Consider the following 22,965-nt stretch of genomic DNA (forward strand, 5'->3'; position numbering starts at 1 on the left):
AGTGGGCAGAGGCTGGGCCCAATGAGGCAGCGCCCGGAGCGGGACTTCCTTCGGGGATTGCACTGCAGAGAGCAGCCGAGGAGCGGAGGTGACACGTAAGTTAAGGGCTGGAAGGTGGCCAGGGCAGGCAGGGAAGTTTCCTTTGTTTCCCGTTCAGGTGGCTGCAGAGTAAGGCGGGCAGGAGGGGAGGGAGCTGATGCACAGAGACTCCCCCCCCCTAAGGCGGGCAGGAGGGGAGGGAGCTGATGCACAGAGAACCCCCCTCCCCCGTAAAGAGGCAGGAGGGGAGGGAGCTGATGCACAGAGGCACCCCACCCCCCCGTAAGGAGGGCAGGAGGGGAGGGAGCTGATGCACAGAGACGCCCCGCTTAAAGCGGGCCGGAGGGGAGGGAGCTGAGAGAGAAACACGCTCGCCCTCTGACCCTTCTGCCAAAGCAACCCCGGCAGGCGAACAGGGGAGCTGCTATACAGAGTCCCCGTACCCCAGCACCCACAGACACACTGGTAACCTGGGGCAGGGGCACTGCAGCGCACAGATCCCCCCTCTCGCCCCCCAAGTCCCGCAGACAGCATGGCAGGGACCAGGAAAGCTGCTGTGTAAAGAAACTCTTCCCCCCCCCCATCCTCCAGTACGCGCCCCGACACCCCAGCAGATGAGCTGCCGCCCCCACCGCTCCCCGCCCTGGAGTAAGACAGGCGGGGGGCAGAGATCCCCTCCCCCCACCCACCATCCGTCCCCGGGCGGCCCCCGAGCCCCCTTCCCGCGGCGGAGCGCCCCAGGGCTGCAGCATGCTCCTGGGGCGCCCGCAGCCACGTGGGCCGGACGGCCTGCGGAGAGCGCCCCGGGCTCCAGGGCAGCAGCAGTGGGAGGGGGCTGAACTAAGCGCTCAGGGTCCCCTCCTCCTGGCTCTGTCCCTTGGTGCCCAATGCTGCCTCCTCCTCCTCCTCCCTCCAGCTGCTGCTAAACCGCCTGGGGTGGGGGGGCTCCGGGACCCGAGGAGGGACTATGGGCAACGGGATGTGCTCCCGAAAACAGAAGCGGATTTTCCAGACCTTTTTGCTCCTGACCGTCGCGTTTGGCTTCCTCTACGGGGCCGTGCTGTACTACGAGTTGCAGAGCCAGCTGAGGAAAGCCGAGGCGGTGGCACTCAAGTACCAGCAGCACCAAGAGTCGCTCTCAGCCCAGCTACAAGGTAATGTTGCTTTCAGTGACCTCTGCGGCGGGCTCACACAAACCCTGCCCAGTCCCAGTGGCTCCTGAATGCCTCCCCCCATGGAGAGCCCTGGGCTGCAGCTCCCTAACTGCTCCCCAAGCTTACTGCCCTCCCCAGCCCCCAGGTTTTGCTAACTACATGCCAGAGTGTTTCCTCTTGTGTCCCTATAACCAAGTGTCCCTGAAATCCTGGCCCCATTGAAGTCAATGGGAGTTTCTCCAGTGACTCTGATGGGGTCTGGATTTCCCCTACCTCTTAATCCGGAGGGATCCCAAAGCACTTTACAATCTTCTAATTTCAAAGGAACACTCCCAGCGTCCCCCTGTTCTTATTCCTGCACACAAAAACACTTCTTACTTTTGCCAGTTGCTTTAAATTGTCTTGCCTGTTTTATTCAGTCTGCTGAGGTGAGACTCAGCTGTGAGATTATGTGGCTGCTGTGCATTACACCTGTCATGCAGCTACACCAGGAGAGGAATATTTTAATAATAATAATAGGTATATTTTTGTAGAACATCCTTACAGGGTTTTTTTTATAAAGATTTTTTAATAGCACTGGGGGCGGGTCTGAATTTCTTGGCTCAAAGCACCACGTTTTAAAAAGTGCCTATTCATCCTGTGTGTTGGTTTTAGGATGCCCCAGACTGAGCTACTTTGTACCTGATGCTGAGAACTCACAGCTCCTATTTACTTCAGCACTTCTGAAAATTAGTTGCAAGGTGTCAAACTTACGCATGAAACATCAATTCAGTGGGAGGTATGGGTCCTCAGTACCACTGAGACTCCAGCCCTAGTGGTTTCAAGACAGGCACACACACATTTGTGGGTGTTTCTAAAAACTTTGGCCTTACTATGTAGGTTTCCTTTCAAAAACTTTTAAAAGTGGCTAGAAAATGAATATTGATCATGTTATGATAATTAAACATCCAATCACATACATCAATATGTAAGATGAATACTATAGATTTACAGCTTTTACACAGCAGCAGGATTGGGCTCACAATCTATTAACTTCAAGAGAATTAGTTCATGAACATGTTTAGCTATGGTCTAAAACCATCACTACTTAGTTTTATTACCTCAAATTGAAATACTGTAATGCCATGGAAATTTTTTGACAGAATCTTCACTCTCGTGACCAAGGATGTATAAACATTTGGCTGGGAGATGGGTATGTGGCAGATGGCTAAAGGGTTCCTTTAGCTAGTTTGTATTTTTGCGAACAGTACTTGAAGAGGAAAGAGAGAAACAGGAACAATTATTGTTTAGTGAAATAAAAATTCAGTAAGTTTTCTGCTGCTCTCACTAAACTGAAGAAAAGCAGAACATGCTACCCAAATAAAGGAGAAGGGATCTGTAGATGGTACTCATTGGGGCTGGTTTATAAACATCCACTTTCTAAACATTTTGTTGAGGACCATTCTCCTATCCAAATAAACAAATACATAAGACAGAAGAACTCCATTAAAAGGTCATCATCATGGATCATGCACCATTTTATGTTATATCCCTCTTACCTTTGATTACTTTTAAACAATTAAAATATGAAAGAAAAATCAAATATCAATTATTTTGATTTATAATATTTTTTTTAAAGAAGCACTTATCTTGGACTCTGGGAGCCGTTGCCAGCATATCTGCTATGTAGATAAGATTTCCTACTGAAAGACGCCCTGTTTGGGAGTAATAAACCTTTTACTACAAAACACATATGAACACTTCATACAGAAAAATGAAGCGATCCCATCAGTTTAGAAAACACACAAATAGCATTTTTTTTTTGGCTTACTATTTTTACAAGTAACACCTAAGACTAATAGAAATGAAAGAGATTAGAAAAAAAAGTTTACTCTCCCCGCTGTCGCAGTCCCCCCCCCCACTCCCCCCATTTTCTCTATCATTTGCATTTGACAGTCCTTAGAGCCTGATTGTGTACTGCCTTGAACCTTCTGTAGTCATTTCTAGGGCCCTACCAAATTCACGGCCATGAAAAACGTGTCACGGACCGTGAAATCTGGTCTCCCCCCGTGAAATCTGGTCTTTTGAATGCTTTTACCCTATACCATACTGGTTTCACGGGGGAGACCAGAGCTTCTCAAATTGGGGGTCCTGACCCAAAAGGGGGGTTGCAGGGGGTCACAAGGTTATTCTAGAAGGGATCATGGTATTGCCACCCATACTTATGTGCTGTCTTCAGAGCCGGTCAGCCAGGGAGCAGCGGCTGTTGGCCAGGCGCCCAGGTCTGAAAGCAGCGCCCCGCCAGCAGCAGCACAGAAGTAAGGATGGCCTGGTATGATATTGCAATGCTTACATCTACACTGCTGCTTGCAGAGAGTCAGCAGCTGACGCTCTCTGGCTGCCCAGCTCTGAAGGCAGCCGTGCAGATGTGAGCATTGCAATACCATACCATGCCATCCTTACTTCTGCGCTGCTGGTGCTGGCAGCAGCTCTACCTTCACAGCTGGACTCCCGGCAAGCGGCTGCTGCTCTCCAGCTGCCTAGCTCTGAAGGCTGCATAGTAGCACCACAAAAGTAAGGGTAGCAGTACCACAACTCCCCCTACAATAACCTTGTGACCCCACCACAACTCCCTTTTGGGTCAGGACCCTTACAATTACAACACTATTGTTGTATAACAAATTTCAGATTTCAATAGCTGAAATAATGAAACTTACTATTTTTAAAAGCCTCTCACCATTAAATTGACCAAAATGGACCGTCAATTTGGAAGAGCCCTAGCCATTTCTACTTATGAAGAGTGAGTGTACAATGCTACCACTTGTATAAATGTGTGGAGAATTCTGATTTGGTGGTATTTTATGACCTCTTAGCACGAATATAAACAACTACACAAGCTGGACAATCCAGTCTTTTGTTTATAGTCCATTTCCCCTGTTAGTCACAAAGCAACAGGGGAGAAGAAAATATTTTTTAAAGGAATATATGCTTTGAACAACACAAAACAAAAATATTGGCAGAGAAACTCAAGGGCAGTTTCCATATCTGACCGTACTTTGAACTTTTATTTTTAAGGGACTTGTATTTTAAATTGACAGTGTCCTTTTAAAAAGCTGGTGACTACAAATATTTACTTTTCTAGGTTTCCTTTCTTTGGAGCTCTTCCTAATGTACAGAGCCCCAGTTCATCCTGTGGAAGAGTGCTAATTACTTTAATGCTAAAAATAAATAAGACACTATTGCCAATGGCAAAGACTTTTGATTTAGAATAAATAAACCTATTTATGTAGAAACATTTGGTTTGGAATTATTTCATTCACTGTTTTTAACTTGGTGAGATAATTGAGAAGGTTATTCTTATTAGAATAGTGACAGAATCTATAATTAGTAAACCACACTATTCCCATGTTTCTTTTGGCATAATCATTTCTCTTAGGATATGGTTGCTGGTGTGATAATTTTGGAAGTATAAGTATGCTGAAATACTCTAAACAGGAGCTAGTGAGGGGTTAAGAAGGGATTGCAAGCCCAAACTGGGTCCAGTAGACATACATTGCATTTGATTCAGAAAAAAAGTTGGGTTGGGTGGGGGTGCAGATAGGGGTGGAGGTGGCAGCAGCAGGAGAGAAAGATTCAGGGGAAGGGTGATGGATTTGCTGGCCACTTTTAGTTTTAAATATATGGGAGGATCCTCTTCTGGGAAAAATATTCAAAGCAGAGCCCTATTTTCTTTCTTACCTACATGTCATTCCTTTACTTTTAATATTTGCATAGCTTGCAGAGCAAGGGTTTGAGGGAGGGGGAGCCAGTAGAAATGGTTGACTCCACAACTGTGAGTAGGATAGCTGTTTTGGAAGGAGTGGGGTTCTATGGCCTCTGCTCACATGGGACGAGTCTTTGTATTTGAAAATTAACCTTGGAAACTAGGGAATTGAGAACTGCAGAAATGAACATGTTTGAGTTTTATCTCCTGAGTTTTACCTCATAATATATTCCTATTGGACTTTAGAGGAAGCAGTGCAGCTTTTGTGACCCACAATGTAATTACTGGAAGCAAAATTTAGAGATGACAGGTACTGGCTTATAAAATTATTCAGAGCATGTTCAAAAACCTATTACATTACTCTATCCCTATACAGAATATCTAATTGTAAAGTGTTTTATAACTTCTGATCTTCCCAGGAGACTGATGATTTTTAAATCTTATTCTCTTAGCATTACATATTCAAAATTTGGGGATAATCTTATTTAATTTGCCTTAAAGATCTTTCATGTTGTATCATATTGAAGAGTTTAATGCGTAGCTTGACATTGTTTGGCTATTGACTAGATTGGAACAGATTTCAGGAGCTACAACAGGGGTGCATTGACATTTGTAAGAAAACCCAATCTCATCTTTCTGACGGCTTCGAGTCTAAATGGAGCTGGCAGTGGTTTCTAGAGCTTAAAAATTCCCAGTCTCCCCCATCCCAGGCATAAACTAACTTTATTAGAATGTTTATCTATCCTGTTTTAATCCTTTATCCCAATAACCATCCTACTTCTAAATGTCTTTGACTATCTTATTCTTGGTACTCATTATTAGAGAAGAACCCCAATTATCTGAAGGCTTCAAGCATTCTTCTCTTTCCAAGCCTGAAATCTTACTATAATTTGGGGAAGTGACACAGCAGAAGGACTCCTGGCCTTCAGATTTCAACCTTCTGGATGGTTTGCCCTATTATGGACAGTTTGCAAATTTCCCCAAGCCTGTCCGACCCACCAGGACTTAAGCTGCCACATCAGCTAAAATGCAAGCTGATAGTCTACAGAGTCGATTGGTTCTGGGGAAGCCACCAGACATAATTATCTGAAACAGATAATTGCTTGCTTCAGCTGGTGATGTGACCCTGTTCGGAGTAGTCCAGGTGTATTGTAATTAAATATATATAAATACAAACTTAAGATCTATCTACTGATGAAAAGTGATATATAAGAGCTATGCATTATTACTTTTGTCTGTAATGTGGTCTGTTAAAAATGTTCTTAATAAAATATGTGAACAAAAACATCAATTAATCTGACTCTCTCACACCAAGCAGGCATGCTAGGAGTAAGAACTGAGAGAACTTTGATCCATCTCTTCTCTTCCCAAGCACCATCCAGTTCAACTTCATCTGTGTTGCTGTTGCATAGGGTTATCCCCTTCCCCCTCCTCACCCCTCACAGCAGCATGGGTCTGAAACAGAACCTTCTGTGATTCCAGTCAGTTTCACACGGCTGCTGCCTATTGCGCAGCATCACAGGTGCACTAGTGCTGAGGGAGGTATTCTTGTACTTAGGGTGAGGGATAACATAAACGTAATATTCCTGGGCTGCGTTTAAACTCCTTTTCGTGCTCACTTGGACTATTGAGCAAGGCACGTTGCACCACACTGAAACAAGTCAGTTTCTGCAATGAGGAAGCAGATATTTCACTGTTTCTACCTCAATTCTCCTTGCAAGTACAAAGAACTGCTAATTTATAGGGCAACTTGAACCTGGTAGTGAGACATACTGTCACTTTCTCCCTGCCTCCAGCTCTGCACCATCACCACGACTCAGCTTGCGCCATTCCAAGCATTACTGATACTGCTCCACCAGCCTCAGAGCAGGTTCCACAGCAGTCCTTGTGATGGTGCTTCTTGCTATTCATGCTTTCATGAGAAGTTCTGCAAGGCCCCTGCTGGTACTGTTACAGATGCATTGGCAGTGCTCTGATCAATTTAGGGCAGCGGGGGTTAGGGAGGTCAGGAGCATTGCGCTAGCCTGCACCAGGCTGAGCTCAGCTGTGGATCTGGAGATATCTTTGGGGTGTTGGCTCTGTTTATGCTGTTTTGAGATTTATGAGATTTGTTGTTTTATTGACCTGGCTACTTTGTGTGTATTGTACTTCTCTTAAATAGGCATCTAGTTTTCAACTGGAACACCAGGTCAAAAAGGGACCCTGGCGGCTCCGGCCAGCACTGCTGACCGGGCCATTAAAAGTCCAGTCGGCGGTGCAGCGGGGCCCAGGGCTAAGGCAGGCTCCCTGCCTGCCCTGGCACCACACGACTCCTGGAAGCTGCCTCCAAGTCCTTGTGGCCCCTAGGTGCGTGGGCGGTCACGGAGGCTCCGTGCCTGAGTCCTGGCTAAGCACTTCCCATTGTCCGGGAATCGCAACCAATGGGAGCTGCCGGGGAGGTGCCTGCAGGCCCGAGGACAGTGGGCAGAGCCTCCCTGGCTGCCCATGTGCCTAGGGGCAGCAGGAACCTGGTGGCCACTTCCTGGGAGCCCGCATCCCCAACTCCCTCTCGCACCCCAACCCCCTTCTCTAGCCCAGAGTCCCTTCCTGCACTCAAACTCCCTCCCAAAGCCTGCACCCCACACTCTCCCCAACACCCTGCCCCAGCCCTGAGCCCCCTCCTGTACCCCAAGCCCCTCACCCCCAGCCCCACCCACCCCAGAGCCCACACCCCCTTCCACACTCTGAACCTCTAGGCCCCTGCCTGGAGCCCCCTCCTGCACCCTAAATCCCTCATCCCTGCCCCCACACCACAACCCTCTACCCCAGCCTGTATCCTGAACCCGTCATTTCTGGCCCCACCCAGCTCCTCCACCCCCAGCCCAGAGCCCATCTCCACACACACACATACCGCCCTACCCCAGCCCGGAGCCCTCTCCCACACCCCAAACTCCTCATCCCTAGTCCCACCCAGAGCCTTCACCCCCCCTCCCACACCCCAACCCTCTGTCCCGGCCCGGTGAAAGTGAGTGAGGGTGGAGGAGAGTGGGCGATGGAGGGAGGGGGGATGGAGCGAACAGGTGCAGGGCCTCGGAGAAGGGGTGGGGAGGCACGGCGTTCAGTTTTGTGCCATCAGAAAGTTGACAACCCTACTTAAAAGGCACCCACTCAATCACTCCAGAAGTGGCAAAGAACATCATAATGAAGGATAATAAATAGCTACCATATTATGATCAAATTATGAACAGCAAATAAGGCTTCCTAATTTTGCTATCTATATGATATCTTGCAGATTCTCAGCTCACTGAAAGTTATTTAGCCTCATCTGAGAATTTCAGTTCTTTTTTCCACTTATTCCCACGTCTCACCTTGTGTACAAAGATCTTTATTTTAAATGTTTAGAGTGGAGTTGGCAGAATTCAGTTTAGTGAACACTTTGACCAAATTCCTTTATCCACTGTACATGGGAAGAATTAAATTTTATCATGTGAAACATGACTGTATTCCCATCTAAAGTGTCTGTTTTATTTCTAAATCTGTTGTTTAAGGTAAACTGGTTGCCAGTTTATATATAAATAAGAATTTTTAATAAGATTTCATACTGTAAGTTCAGAAATGGCACTGGGCAATTAGGCCCCAATAGATGAAGGAGCAGGCTTATTACCTTTTATCAGATTTCATATTAAATGAGAGGATCCCTGGTTCTGGCAGCTGAATTCCAACAATGGAAAGAGTTGATTACGGCGATGCATGCGTTACCTATTTTACAGTATTTGTAATACATGTCCATGTTTGGAGGCACTAAATCATCTCCTAATGGGGTATGGTACAGGCACTAATTAATTGATACTTTCAGGAATAATTACCACCAGTGCTGCAGTCTAGTCTCTGGGTTCCATAGCATGTGCTCTGTCTTTATCCCATTCACCACCACCCGAATCTTAAACTATTTTTTTTTTCTTCTGAGTTTAAAACTGGCCCTGGTCAACGGTCAGGTTTTGTAAAATGTAGCGCTATAATCCTGAGTCCACCTGTAATTAGGGTGGATTTAGATTCTTTTTAAATTTGTGAACAGTCTGGCCAGGGTCATGCACAGTTCACAGACTTGAGCAGATGCTATTTTGAAATCTCTCAGCCCTCCCGTTCTCACTGTTGTCTATTCTCTGTTGACTATTCTCTGGCTGACCAACCAGCTCTGAGATTGAGTGAGGTGGGAGTTTGGGCCTCCTGACCCAGCCTCTGCTCTCCTTAGAAGACAGGAATAGTGAGTCTGGAGGTTGGGAGCTGCCATGGGACTGTTGTTCCTTTAGGAAGAAATGGTGCCATGGCATGGAAGGAGACGTGTGCACTTGCGGGGTGCCTCTGGAGGTTCAAATTCTGCATACACTGGCAAGCCGACTGTCAGCCTCTGCAGCTGGACCCTGCATCGCATTCACTATTAGCAGTTAACTGAAAGTTCAGTGGCCCAGTTGTTTTTTGGTGGATAATTACTACTACCATTACTACAGGTGCTGATGTCGGTGCTCAGGAAAGAGGCTGAGGACGTAATGGATGTGGAGACCAAACCTGATATCCGTACAGATGGTTCCTCCATAACAGGGGTTTGTCACACATTAGGAATAGGGTGTAGGGAACCTTCTTTACTGCTAATGTTCAAGCTGTACTATAGCTAGTAGCATGTATCATTCTTTTGTGTCCTGGCATTTAATTATCTGACACCTCTGCAATACAAATCTCCATGCAATTAAGAGCATTATCCACAGTCAGTGCAGGGGTGAGTATGAAGACAAACCAAGTGGCCTACCATTAGAATTGGATTGTTTTGAATCCTGGATTGTACCATGCATAGTTTTATGGAACTGGATGCGGTCCTGAGAAAAGAAAGTCCGCAATAGCTTTGCCTGTATAGATTTACAGTAAAGTAGCTCTGATTTTCAGTGTATCATTTGGGGTTAGCAGAAATATTAAACAGCTATTTTGTATGCCAACAGGAAGTACAGTAATCAGTTTTAATCGCTCCTTGTGCTTAGGCAGGTGAGAACAAGTTTTGCATTGTATAGATGTTAACATTTTTATCAACGATAAGTAGACTAGGCTGACTGTGGTGGGCTTGCCCTCTAGGTGTTAGATACTTAAAAAGAAATCAGTGCTATTGCTATGGGAGTTTCTTTCTGAGCACGGTTGCAAAAGATACCTGACTGCGTTTGTATCTGGGGGTCCCAGAAAGGACAAGAACTTCATATAGGTGATTAGTCTGTTGATGAAGCACTTGTGGCACTAAAATAGTACATGCTGGATTGGTTCACGTGTTGATTAAATTTGGAACAGCTCCCTGGGTTTATGCGGGAGAGGCAGCAGTATAAGTGTGGTGTGTATGTTGTGCCTTCTAGGGGATGAAAAAAACTGAAATTATTCCTCTCCCTAAACCTAAGCAATTTACTTATTTCCCCCCCATCTCTTCCCCCCACCCTGCAATTCCTTTAGGGAGTCTGTCTCTCAGTGGGAAAATACCTCTGTACTACCCCTGCTGCTGAGAGGGAGGAAAAGGTAGCCCTATAGCTGTGATGGGGCCAAAGCGTGGGGCTCTCTCCTCCTTCCACATGGTTATCCAAAGTGGCCAGGGGCAAACATGAGTCCCTTTTCCAGCAAGACAGGTGGGATTGGAGGCTACACCCTCTGCCCCAAACCTCCAGCCGAAGAAATAAGTGAAAAGACAGCTGAGGCTGCTTTAGCATGTTTGACTCCTCCCTCATCACTCCCTCTCATGGAGCTATCCTGGGTGGCTGGGCAGCCACACCTGTTGGTGGGGAAGCTACTGCAGCCCCAGAAGCTCAACACAGGCATCTCCCATGACATTTCAACTGTCCAAACCCTTTGATTACAAAGTAAGTCTGAAGCCCTGTAGTCTATAGCAAGGTGTATTAGAGTGAACTTATTGCTGACACATGCTCCTTGTGGGTGGGCACGGCACACCAGGCTCCTCTTGTCCAGTGCCACCTGCTGACAGCTCATCCAGCCCTGTGGTGGTCTACCTCTACTTGTGATGGCCCTTCAGCCAGATCACTTTATAGTTTCTCTCTGTCCCTTCCGAGATACCAGAACCCCAACAAACAAACAATTTCAAGCCTTTGGGTCGGGTCTCCAGCGGTCCTTATGTAAGCCACACACCTCCTGGGTGTGGTGTTCTGTCCCATCTAGTGGCACCGAGACACCTCTGTGTGTGTGTGTGTATATATATATATATATATACATATACAATATGCGCAGTAGAGGCTCATACACTAAGCTCCAGAGGTCCCAGGTTTGATCCCGACAACGACCAGGGTCTGTCTTACATCCCTCATGTGAGGATTCATCACCTTTTTCTCTTCCCAAGATGCATGTTTCTTTCATGACAGAAGCCTGGGGTCCTTCAACAAATCCCAAATGAAAATGCAAATTTCAACAACTTCTCCCTTCCTTGGGTTCAAACTTGTATCCCTCAAGTTTTTCTTTGGCTATGTTCCTCAGTCGAATGCCTCCCTGGAGGTCCAGGTCCTGCCATTTTGTCAGGGCTCACTTGCTCCACCCTGGTGACTTTGCCATCTCTCCTCTGGCCTCTTGCCAGAAATCTTTAATTAGGAGACAATCCCAGGGCTAATGCTCCCACTGGACTTCCTCTTCAACCCTGTTGGTCTCTATTGCTAAAAGCAGCACTGCCGAATTCTTCCCCTCTCTACCTGCAGCCATCTCTGGGATTCCTCTCTTTACAGTGACCATCCAGCTCCTCCCCCAGCTGGGATTTGTTTTTAATTGGGCCTGACTCCCCCTCCAGATACAATCAGGTGCTCTAACTGAGCTCTCCAGCTCCAGTTAATTCTTTTGGAGACACTGTGGGGTTCATACCCCATCACACAAAGCTTGTGCTATTATGGTTTTACTAAGCTATTGTATTGTCAAACAAGATTTTGCTTCCAGAATGGGCAGGGTCTTAGGACAGTGCCTTTCAACCTTTTTTTTCATTTGTGAACCCCCTAAAATTTTTTAAATTGAGTTGCAGACCCCTTTGGAAAACTTAGATATAGTCTGCGGACCCCCAGGGAGCCATAGACCACAGGCTGAAAACCACTGTCTTAGGAAGAGAGACTGTGCTCCTGCACAGAAACAGTTTCTTGATCATGCCAGCAGCTGCTTGAAACTAGCTCTCAAGTGGTTCAGTCTGAAACTGCTGCTCTGATCTCACAGAAGAGTATACACAATTGGTCTGAGTGGAGATTCCTCTGAGTGTATAGAATTACTTCATAATATATTAACTGAACTCTCATGTCAAGATGATAATGTTCCAAATACATTACCTCAACAGGCTGGGTCAGTGACTCTCTTGTTTAATGTTGTGTGTTGTCCCGAGAGAAACCCAGTATTTGGGCATGATACAGGCCATTCACCCTTGTGTGGAGATGGGGAAGCATCATGAACACTATCTCCACACTTACTCTGGAAGTTGAAGTGAGCTGTAGCTCACGAAAGCTTATGCTCAAATAAACTGGTTAGTCTCTAAGGTGCCACAAGTACTCCTTTTCTTTTTGCGAATACAGACTAACACGGCTGCTACTCTGAAACCTGTCTGGAAGTTGAGTACACCCTGTAGCATCTCTTAACAGTGGTGGGTAGAATTCCAGGAGTTTAGGGGTGAGATAAATCTTATGCTTGTTTTGGAATGGGATTATTGTATGGGAAAACTAATTGATTAAATCTGTTATGTTAAAGCAAATTAAGGAGCAGCCTGTTAATATTTATTGGTAACCGTAGTAACTAAATAATGCAGCAGTCATGTGCATACTCTCCTGATTAAAGAAGATCTTTTAGGAATGATTTTCTGTTTTTAGATGCCAGGTAGGCCAAATCCTGGTCCCTCTGAAGTCTATGGCAAACTCCTATTGAGTTCAACCTGTTGATTTGACCCTGTTGTCTTTATTTTAAATGAGTGTCTTTCAAAAAGAAAGATGCAAACTGGAGAGAAAAGGTTGTCGCTTTTTGTTGGTGACCTTGCTTAGATTGATAACTTTTTTGCGGTTTTAGAGTTGTCCCTTTTTAAGTTCCCTACAGAAGAACAGAACTTTGTATGAACTGTTTTGAGGAAGTGGTTTAACAGTCTTGGAAGGTGATAACCATAGTTTCCTCCCAGGTTTGGTTTTATCATAGTGGAGTATGCCAAAAGCTGATGTATGTTTGAATTGGGTAAGACCAAAAAATCCCACCCCAAACCAAAACCCCCAATTCAACCCTCACGCACTGCCTTGAACCTTGAGTTTTTACAAAACATTCAGAATCCAATCTCACCTCAGCATCTTGAGGAGGCAGTCGCTGCTATGTCCCATCAAAGGAAAAATTACTCTAAACATTGTTGTTTGCACTGGTGTTGTAGCCGTGTTGGTCCCAGACCTGAAGAAGAGCTCTGTGTAAACTCAAAAGTTGGTTTCTTTCCCCAGCAGAAGTTGGTCTAATAAAAGAGATTGCTTCATCCACCTTGTCTTGCTAAGCAAACTAGGCAAGCAAAGTCCACCATTTAAAAAAACCTTATTTAAAACATAGGGCCAGATTCTGTTTTTAGTTATTGCTGGAGTAAGCCATTCTGGTGTAACAAGAGAATTTGGCCAATAATGCAAAATTTGTTCTGATTTTCTTATATACAACGAGAGTCTGGATTTGTTGCTTATTTGGGGTGGAAAGGAAATGTAGGAAGGATGAACAAGCTCTTGGGATGGTGTTCCACGAAGGAGGAGTGCTGGGCAGAGACGGGCTCCACCTTACAAAGAGAGGGAAGAGCATCTTTGCGAGCAGGCTGGCTAACCTAGTGAGGAGGGCTTTAAACTAAGTTCACCGGGGGAAGGAGACCAAAGCCCTGAGGTAAGTGGGAAAGCGGGATACCGGGAGGAAGCACAGGCAGGAATGTCTGTGAGGGGAGGGCTCCTGCTTTATACTGAGAATGAGGGGCGATCAGCAGGTTATCTCAAGTGCTTATATACGAATGCACAAAGCCTTGGAAACAAGCAGGGAGAACTGGAGGTCCTGGTGATGTCAAGGAATTATGACGTGATTGGAATAACAGAGACTTGGTGGGATAACTCACATGACTGGAGTACTGTCATGGATGGTTAGAAAATGTTCAGGAAGGACAGGCAGGGCAGAAAAGGTGGGGGAGTAGCACTGTATGTAAGGGAGCAGTATGACTGCTCAGACCTCCGGTACGAAACTGCAGAAAAACCTGAGTGTCTCTGGATTAAGTTTAGAAGTGTGAGCAACAAGAGTGATGTAGTGGTGGGAGTCTGCTATAGACCACCGGACCAGGGGGATGAGGTGGATGAGGCTTTCTTCCGGCAGCTCGCAGAAGCTACTAAATCGCATGCCCTGGTTCTCATGGGTGACTTTAATTTTCCTGATATCTGCTGGGAGAGCAATACAGCGGTGCATAGACAATCCAGGAAGTTTTTGGAAAGCATAGGGGACAATTTCCTGGTGCAAGTGCTAGAGGAGCCAACTAGGGGGGGAGCTTTTCTTGACCTGCTGCTCACAAACCGGGAAGAATTAGTAAGGGAAGCAAAAGTGGATGGGAATCTGGGAGGCAGTGACCATGAGTTGGTTGAGTTCAGGATCCTGACACAGGGAAGAAAGCTAAGCAGCAGGATACAGACCCTGGACTTCAGGAAAGCAGACTTCGACTCCCTCAGGGAACAGATGGGTAGGATCCCCTGGGGGACTAACATGAAGGGGAAAGGAGTCCAGGAGAGCTGGCTGTATTTCAAGGAATCCCTGTTGAGGTTACAGGGACAAACCATCCCGATGTGTCGAAAGAATAGTAAATATGGCAGGCGACCAGCTTGGCTTAACGGTGAAATCCTAGCGGATCTTAAGCATAAAAAAGAAGCTTACAAGAAGTGGAAGGTTGGACATATGACCAGGGAAGAGTATAAAAATATTGCTTGGGCATGTAGGAATGAAATTAGGAGGGCCAAATCACACCTGGAGCTGCAGCTAGCGAGAGATGTCAAGAGTAACAAGAAGGGTTTCTTCAGGTATGTTGGCAACAAGAAGAAAGCCAAGGAAAGCGTGGGCCCCTTAATGAATGAGGGAGGCAACCTAGTGACAGAGGATGTGGAAAAAGCTAATGTACTCAATGCTTTTTTTGCCTCTGTCTTCACGAACAAGGTCAGCTCCCAGACTGCTGCGCTGGGCATCACAACATGGGGAATAGATGGCCAGCCCTCTGTGGAGAAAGGGGTGGTTAGGGACTATGGCACAAGTCCATGGGGCTGGACGAGTTGCATCCGAGAGTGCTAAAGGAACTGGCAGCTGTGATTGCAGAGCCATTGGCCATTATCTTTGAAAACTCATGGCAATCGGGGGAAGTCCCGGATGACTGGAAAAAGGCTAATGTAGTGCCAATCTTTAAAAAAGGGAAGAAGGAGGATCCTGGGAACTACAGGCCAGTGAGCCTCACTTCAGTCCCCGGAAAAATCATGGAGCAGGTCCTCAAAGAATCAATCCTGAAGCACTTACATGAGAGGAAAGTGATCAGGAACAGTCAGCATGGATTCACCAAGGGAAGATCATGCCTGACTAATCTAATCGCCTTCTATGATGAGATTACTGGTTCTGTGGATGAAGGGAAAGCAGTGGATGTATTGTATCTTGACTTTAGCAAAGCTTTTGACACGGTCTCCCACAGTATTCTTGTCAGCAAGTTAAAGAAGTATGGGCTGGATGAATGCACTATAAGGTGGGTAGAAAGTTGGCTAGATTGTCGGGCTCAACAGGTAGTGATCAATGGCTCCATGTCTAGTTGGCAGCTGGTGTCCAGTGGAGTGCCCCAGGGGTCGGTCCTGGAGCCGGTTTTGTTCAATATCTTCATAAATGATCTGGAGGATGGTGTGGATTGCACTCTCAGCAAATTTGCGGATGATACTAAACTGGGAGGAGTGGTAGATATGCTGGAGGGCAGGGATAGGATACAGAGGGACCTAGACAAATTGGAGGATTGGGCCAAAAGAAATCTGATGAGGTTCAATAAGGATAAGTGCAGGGTCCTGCACTTAGGACGGAAGAACCCAATGCACAGCTACAGACTAGGGACCGAATGGCTAGGCAGCAGTTCTGCAGAAAAGGACCTAGGGGTGACAGTGGACGAGAAGCTGGATATGAGTCAGCAGTGTGCCCTTGTTGCCAAGAAGGCCAATGGCATTTTGGGATGTATAAGTAGGGGCATTGCCAGCAGATCGAGGGATGTGATCGTCCCCCTCTATTCGACATTGGTGAGGCCTCATCTGGAGTACTGTGTCCAGTTTTGGGCCCCACACTACAAGAAGGATGTGGATAAATTGGAGAGAGTCCAGCGAAGGGCAACAAAAATGATTAGGGGTCTGGAACACATGACTTATGAGGAGAGGCTGAGGGAGCTGGGATTGTTTAGTCTGCAGAAGAGAAGAATGAGGGGGGATTTGATAGTTGCTTTCAACTACCTGAGAGGTAGTTCCAGAGAGGATGGTTCTAGACTATTCTCAGTGGTGGAAGAGGACAGGACAAGGAGTAATGGGTCTCAAGTTGCAGTGGGGGAGGTTTAGGTTGGATATTAGGAAAAACTTTTTCACTAGGAGGGTGGTGAAACACTGGAATGCCTTGCATAGGGAGGTGGTAGAATCTCCTTCCTTAGAAGTTTTTAAGGTCAGGCTTGACAAAGCCCTGGCTGGGATGATTTAATTGGGTATGGGTCCTGCTTTTGAGCAGGGGGTTGGACTAGATGACCTCCTGAGGTCCCTTCCAACCCTGATATTCTATGATTCTATGATTCCTAGAGCTGCTAATGCCACATGGGGGAATTTTAGGGGGGAAAGGTTCTGTTTAGGGACTGTTCTGCTTTTCTTTGAAAACACGTTAACAATTAAACATAATTAATAGGTCTAGATTGTGGTGTTTAGGCGCAGTTTTAAGTGAAGGGTGGCACATGGGTGCATTGTTGCAGGAGCTATTGTGACTCCATTACCATTCCACCCAGGACATAACTCTTTTGCCAAGAGGGGGAAAAGTGACTTACTGCACCCCTGAAAAGGGTGCAGCCAGCTCCTTGGTCACCGCACAGAGGGAGATGACTAAGCTATTATTGCCTGCTTCCCACACTTTCCCCTCCCACTTGTTGCATGAGAGTCAGGGAAAGTAGCAGCAGTCATGCAGCTGTGCACAGAACCTGGACCTGAGTGGCTCTAACCCAGCTGTTCAGGGGTGAGGTAGGAGCTAGTCCCCTCTACAGCCAGGTGAGGGCTAGGAAATAATATTGCCCTTCATGATAAAATTGGCAAGATGACGAAGAGAAAAAGGACAAAGAAAAAATAAAACTTAAAATGACACCCTCGGTAATTTAAAGAACAGTCTAAGAAACAGCGAGTCAGTTTACCAGCACAGAAATTAAGTAATTATCATAAATATGTTGGCATATAAAATGTCTAATTTATAAAGCATTTTAAACACAAAACAAAAGTTATTAAAAACCAGGGACGCTGGAATCATAAAGCAAATGTTGATCTGAACCACTGGGATCATCATCATCTGACAAATCTTCCATCTCGGCTGTTGTTTGAACTAAAGAATGTAATATCATCCTACTCCAAGAAATGGCACCAAGTACCCATCATAAGCTGCTGCAGTTTAGTAGGGAACACCCCTAAGGCAACAACTCTCTTCAAAGCATTATTTTCGGCAAAATATTAAGAAAGATTCTTATTGCTGCACAAGCATAAAAATTCCACTTGTGGCTAGCAGCGTCATTGATTTAAAAACAAACCTTCAAAAAAGGAGGAAAAAAAAAGTGACCTTGAAGGCTAGAAGGCAGGGGCAGCTGCAGCGCTCTCTTCAAGGAGTTTGTGTGCAGGGGACACTGGTTAATCACCCTCTTCATTGATCCCCTCTGGAATGAGGCGATGGGCGGCCCAGGAAGTAGCACCAGCAGTGGCAAGCTCAGCTATAATAAGAGGAGTTAAAAATTGAATGGGCCAGAAGTTGGTGCTCTGAGGAGTAATGAATGTCTAGAATCCTCACAGGTTAGTTCTGATGGGGGGTTGTCACCAAATTGTCCTCAGGAGCCCTGGAAGGATAAACAGCAGCCTTCTTGTTGTATCTTTCTCTCCCTATTTCTCCAGCTAAACCACTCCAAGAATGGATTAAATATCGTAGCCCCATGGTTCTGTCATAATGAATGTGTCTGGCAATTTGTCAGTTACACTTAACACACAGGGTGACCAGATGTCCCGTTTTTAAAGGGACAGTCCCAATTTTGGGGACTTTTTCTCATATAGGTGCCTATTTACCTCCCCCTCCCCGTCCCGTTTTTTCACAATTGCTATCTGGTCACCCTACCCAAAGTGCTCTGTAATCTTTCACTTTTGAGGGAAGGCGAGCAACTTGTGCCACTCTTAAGCAATCCCAGCAAGTTTTCCAAGGATTAGTATCCAAGGGCTCCAAACTCTAGGAGCAACACTGAAGAAAGCTGTGACCCAAAGGTCTGTTTGGTGGGGGAAAATGGGGCGGTCCCAGAAATTTATTTCTCAGAATTCAGCAACTGCCTATTCCTTCCCCCTCTGTCTGTCCCTTCCTGAAATGCTCAGACTCTTTTTGATTGGAGAGTTGATTGCCTTTAAATATATCTAAAGTTACAAACTGGGGTGGGGGCGAGCCTTGAAAGTATAACCATGGTCAGTGCATTGGGAATAATATGGTATAGACTGGGAAGGGTCCTCTCAGCCACATGCAGCTTTGTTTACTTTGTGTTGCTGCTTTACAGTGTTTACACTTTGTGCTAGTTCTTTACCTTACTGAGTAAGAGGCCTGTGTTTTTGTAGCCCGACACAAAGATTTGTCCTTGATGCAACATTGTACGATTGGCAGCCTATTATATCTGTATGTTTGTAGTTATGAAATGGTCTGGCATATGAGAACTGGTAGTGCAAGGCTAGTAGTTTCTGGAACGCTGATGACTTTCCTGCTACGGCTAGTGTATCTTTTACAGAGGGGAAATTAAGCCCTGTTCTGAAGGGTTGTGTGTATTTCTCTCTGGAACTGATCACAGTGCTTGCGTTGGCCACAGGGGTTGCTAACAGTGGGCATAAGCTGCTGAGCACTCTGCATGGAAGAACTACATAAGCTGTGGCTAAGATTTTCAAAAGTGATCAGTGATTTTTGGATGCTCAATTTAGGCTGTCTCACTGGGCCTAATTTTCAGACGGGGCCGAGCACCCATCCTGCCATAATCAGACCCCATTGAAGTGTATCATGTAGGGTACCCAAAAATTCAGGCAACCAAACATGAGTCATATTGAAAAATCTTATCCATAGTATGCTTGATCCCGAGGAAAAGGAACTGTGTTTCTGGGGAGGGTTTTTCTTACTGAACATATGCATACATAGGCCTGATTCTGTTCCCACTTATACCAGTGTAAATCCTGATTAATGCTGTTGAAATGACTGGATATACCACACATAAAACTAGTGAAAGTAAAAAATTAGGCTCTTTATAGGGGAAGCCAGGTCACATACATATATTTGTACCTAAATAATAAAGAAGGAGATACATCTCTAGATCAAAACGCCTTGGATTATATGTAGTCAAATACAGAAATGTATTTGAAAGGGTCTGACATGTAGATTCATGGCCAGTTTTTGCAAGTCTTAGCCCGCCAGCCACTCCCAGCCCCCTACAAAATCAGACAGATGCTGCTGTGCCTCATCAAGGATGTTATTGAGTAGATTCACTATTATGTGGAACAATAATGCCCTGTTCTTAAAATAAGCACCTTGTTACCATCTGTTCCATTTTTCAAGGAATGCAGTAATTGTACCTGGAGTATTAATTTTAAAATAATGTTCATCAGAATAATCAGCCTTCTGAAGCTCTGTTGGAGTAAAAGGCCAAACTTCTTTATTGAATGTATATTTTGTACCTTGGAAAAATAATATGTCCATAGTTTGTCTGTTCAATCTTTCTGCCTTCACCCTTGGTATTTAAAGATCCCACTTCTCACAGCTGAAAGAGTCGTAAGTGGATGTGCCTACTCCTCCTGTTCTATGACCGTGTGGGTTCCTTGCAAGATATTTTTTGTCTCCTTAGAGAAGTATGTTTTAGCCTGGACTGTTTTGGAGGCTGAAGATGAAAAATGATGTAGCTAAATGCAGGCTCCACTCAGGGAACATTTTGATGGTGTACGCTTAGCCAGGCTCAGGATGGTATGCCTGACAGTGTCCCAATCCAACCCCAGAGCCTTGCAGATATTTCCACTGCCCATCCAGCAAGGGGCTGCAGGATCATTGGGCATCCACTAAAATACAGATTGGAGAGCATAGAAAACTAAACAGTAAACTAGAGTTAGAAGAAAAACTAGAGCTGGCTGTTTTTTGCAGGGAAAGATGGTGTTCTGGCTGAAATGAAAATGTTCATTATTTGAAATTTTCTGGTTTTGATGAAAAACTGAAAAGATGGGATTTGAGGTTCTCCCTCCACTCCCTTTTTCTGCCCTTTTTCTGTTTTGTCGAAAAACTGAAAAATGTAAAAGCAAATGTTTCGTTTTGTTCATGTTTGTTTTTGTGGAAAACTCCCCTTTTTGAGCCAACTCATTAGAGACAGTAATACTATATCTTCAAAGCCGGATTCACAAGAGTGCTCCCATTGATTTCAATGGAATGATTCTTGAGAATAAAGGTTTGCAGATATGGGGGAAGGGGAAAACCTGAGTGCAACCTACCTCCTTGTAAGGTACTGAAAAGGGGTCATTCCCCTAAGGCTTCCACTCAGGGGATGATATTTTCCTCCTGTCTTTTACTGCAGTTTTCGGTTGGAAACACTGCTTTTAAAGTAGCGTTTGGCACTGCCCATCTTTCAATACTGATGATATGCAGGGCTGTGTCACAGGAAGGTGACGTTCATGCAGTAATAGCCCATTTTGGATGTACCGGTATGTGTATTTTGTTGCCTCCAGCTTCTGCAGAGCCCTCAAGCTTTTATGATTTCTCTTATCGCTGTAACCGTTTTGGTTTTTGACAAGAGCTATAACTATGTACAATGAATGCATAGCATATACAAGATGATTAGGCTTTCCATGTTCTTATGTGAGTGTGGTTCTTTTTACTTAGTTTTTATTTTTAGTGACTTGTGCCTCCAGCAGGTTTAATTATTGCATCCAGTTGTGTTTTGTGTTTTCTGTTAGTTCAAAGCAAATGTTTCCTTAATAATTTACTACTAACCAAACTTGCAGTATGTCATCTGGCTCTCTCACTTCATCGTGTGATCGAGGTAAAATTTGATAATCTGTTCGCGGTAACGTCTGTAGGCCTTACCAGCTCAATGTGATGTATTGGCTACTATGTGCATACTGAAATAGCCAAGTTAATTAGTTTTTTTTAAGCTTTCTAGAACAAGGAGGCTTTTTAGTTTTCAGTAACACTAAATCTCAGTTTAGCAGTTCATATTGTACTAATTCACACTCCTTAAGAATGACTGACATTTATAAATGGGTTAGCAAAGGGCTAACACATAGGCAGTCCCAAAACAAAGCCTCCCAGAATGTTAAAATCAATGGTTATAAACTATTTAGGAAGGCTCAAGGGGGCAAAAGTGGCACTAAAATGGCACTCTAAGTCATAGATAACTCAAAAGAAAATGATTTTCAGTGCATATGGATCAGTGACCTAATAGGTAAAGCATAAGCAGGTTTTAGTTGTATCTACTACAGACCACCAAATCACACAATGGAACAGATGACCGCCTGCTTATGCATCTGTCTGTAACATTTAGAATAAAAACAAAAGCTATGTGATCATGGGACTGCAGATTATGTGACATATGCTGAAGGTCTCATGCTGCCAGTGCTAAAACATCCATGGAATTTCTAAATATTATGGCTGATAATTTCCTAACTCAAAAAATGTTACATATAAGCCAGGGGAATTCTATATTAAACTTCATCTTGCCAGTAAAGAAGAATGGATCACAGAATTAAAATTAATGGTAGGTTAGGTACAAGTGATCATGATTTGATCACATCTATAATGTACAAACAGAATAAAGTCCAGATCATTAATATGTACTTGGTACTTTAAAAGGGCTAATTTCACAAAGCTGAAAATAATTATGAGCCCGGTCAGCTCTAAGAAAGAATTTAATCAGAAAAAGTGAAAGATAATTGGGAATTGTTTAAGAACACTTTACTAGATGCCCCAAAAGCTACTATCAAAGAAGAAGGCTGTATTGGTTAAACAACCTAGTTTAGAGCGGAAGTGAAGGCAACTATAAAAAGTGTGTGTATGTGTACTATCAAATTCCCCTTTCTTCCTTTTTATAAATATATATAAATAAAAATAAATGGAAGAAAGGGGAATTTGATAGCAATGAATATAAATTAGAAGCTAGGAATTGTTGAAAATTGATAAGGGAAGCAAAAGGCCACAAGGAGAAATCTCTGGCCAGCAATGTTATGGACAATAAGAAGGCATTTTAATTATATTAGGAACAAAAAGAATCCTAACAATGGAACTGGTCCATTACTGGATGGAAATGGTAGAATTATCAATAATAATGCAGAAAAGCCACAAGTGATCAGTAAATGTTTCTGTTCAGTATTTGGGAAAAAATAGATGATGTCATATTGTATGATAGCATTCCATTCCACTGGTATTTCAGGAGGATATTCAACAGTGGCTACTAATGCTAGGCATTTTTTAATCAGCAGATCTGGATAACTTATATCCAAGAGTTTTTAAAGAGGTGGCTGAGGTGCTCACTGGACCATTAATGGTAGTTTTCAATACGTTCTTGAACTCTGGGAAGGCTCCAGAAGACAGGAAGAAAGCTAATATTGTAGCAATATTTCAAAAGGGTAAATGGGATGATATGGGTAATATAGGCCTGTTAGTCTGACATCAATCTTGGGTAAGATAATGTAGCAGCTGATATGGGACTCAATAAAGAATTAAAGGAGGATAATATAATTAATGCCAATTAATGTGGGTTTATGGAAACTAGATGCTTTCAAACTA

General features: G+C 44.6%; 1 protein-coding gene across 1 annotated transcript in view; it reads left to right on the forward strand.

The window, feature by feature from the left end:
• Positions 1-3: 3 nt before the first annotated feature.
• The window catches only part of GOLIM4 (golgi integral membrane protein 4), a 64,830-nt gene continuing 41,868 nt past the window's right edge, over positions 4-22,965 (forward strand). The window contains exons 1-2 of the mRNA XM_075132133.1: positions 4-95; positions 956-1,193. Of these exons, the coding sequence (XP_074988234.1) occupies positions 1,007-1,193 (187 nt within the window). The 5' untranslated portion in view covers positions 4-95; positions 956-1,006. The remainder of the gene's footprint in view (positions 96-955; positions 1,194-22,965) is intronic.

Source organism: Caretta caretta, chromosome 9 (genome assembly GCF_965140235.1).
Source record: "Caretta caretta isolate rCarCar2 chromosome 9, rCarCar1.hap1, whole genome shotgun sequence".
NCBI lineage: Eukaryota > Metazoa > Chordata > Testudines > Cheloniidae > Caretta > Caretta caretta.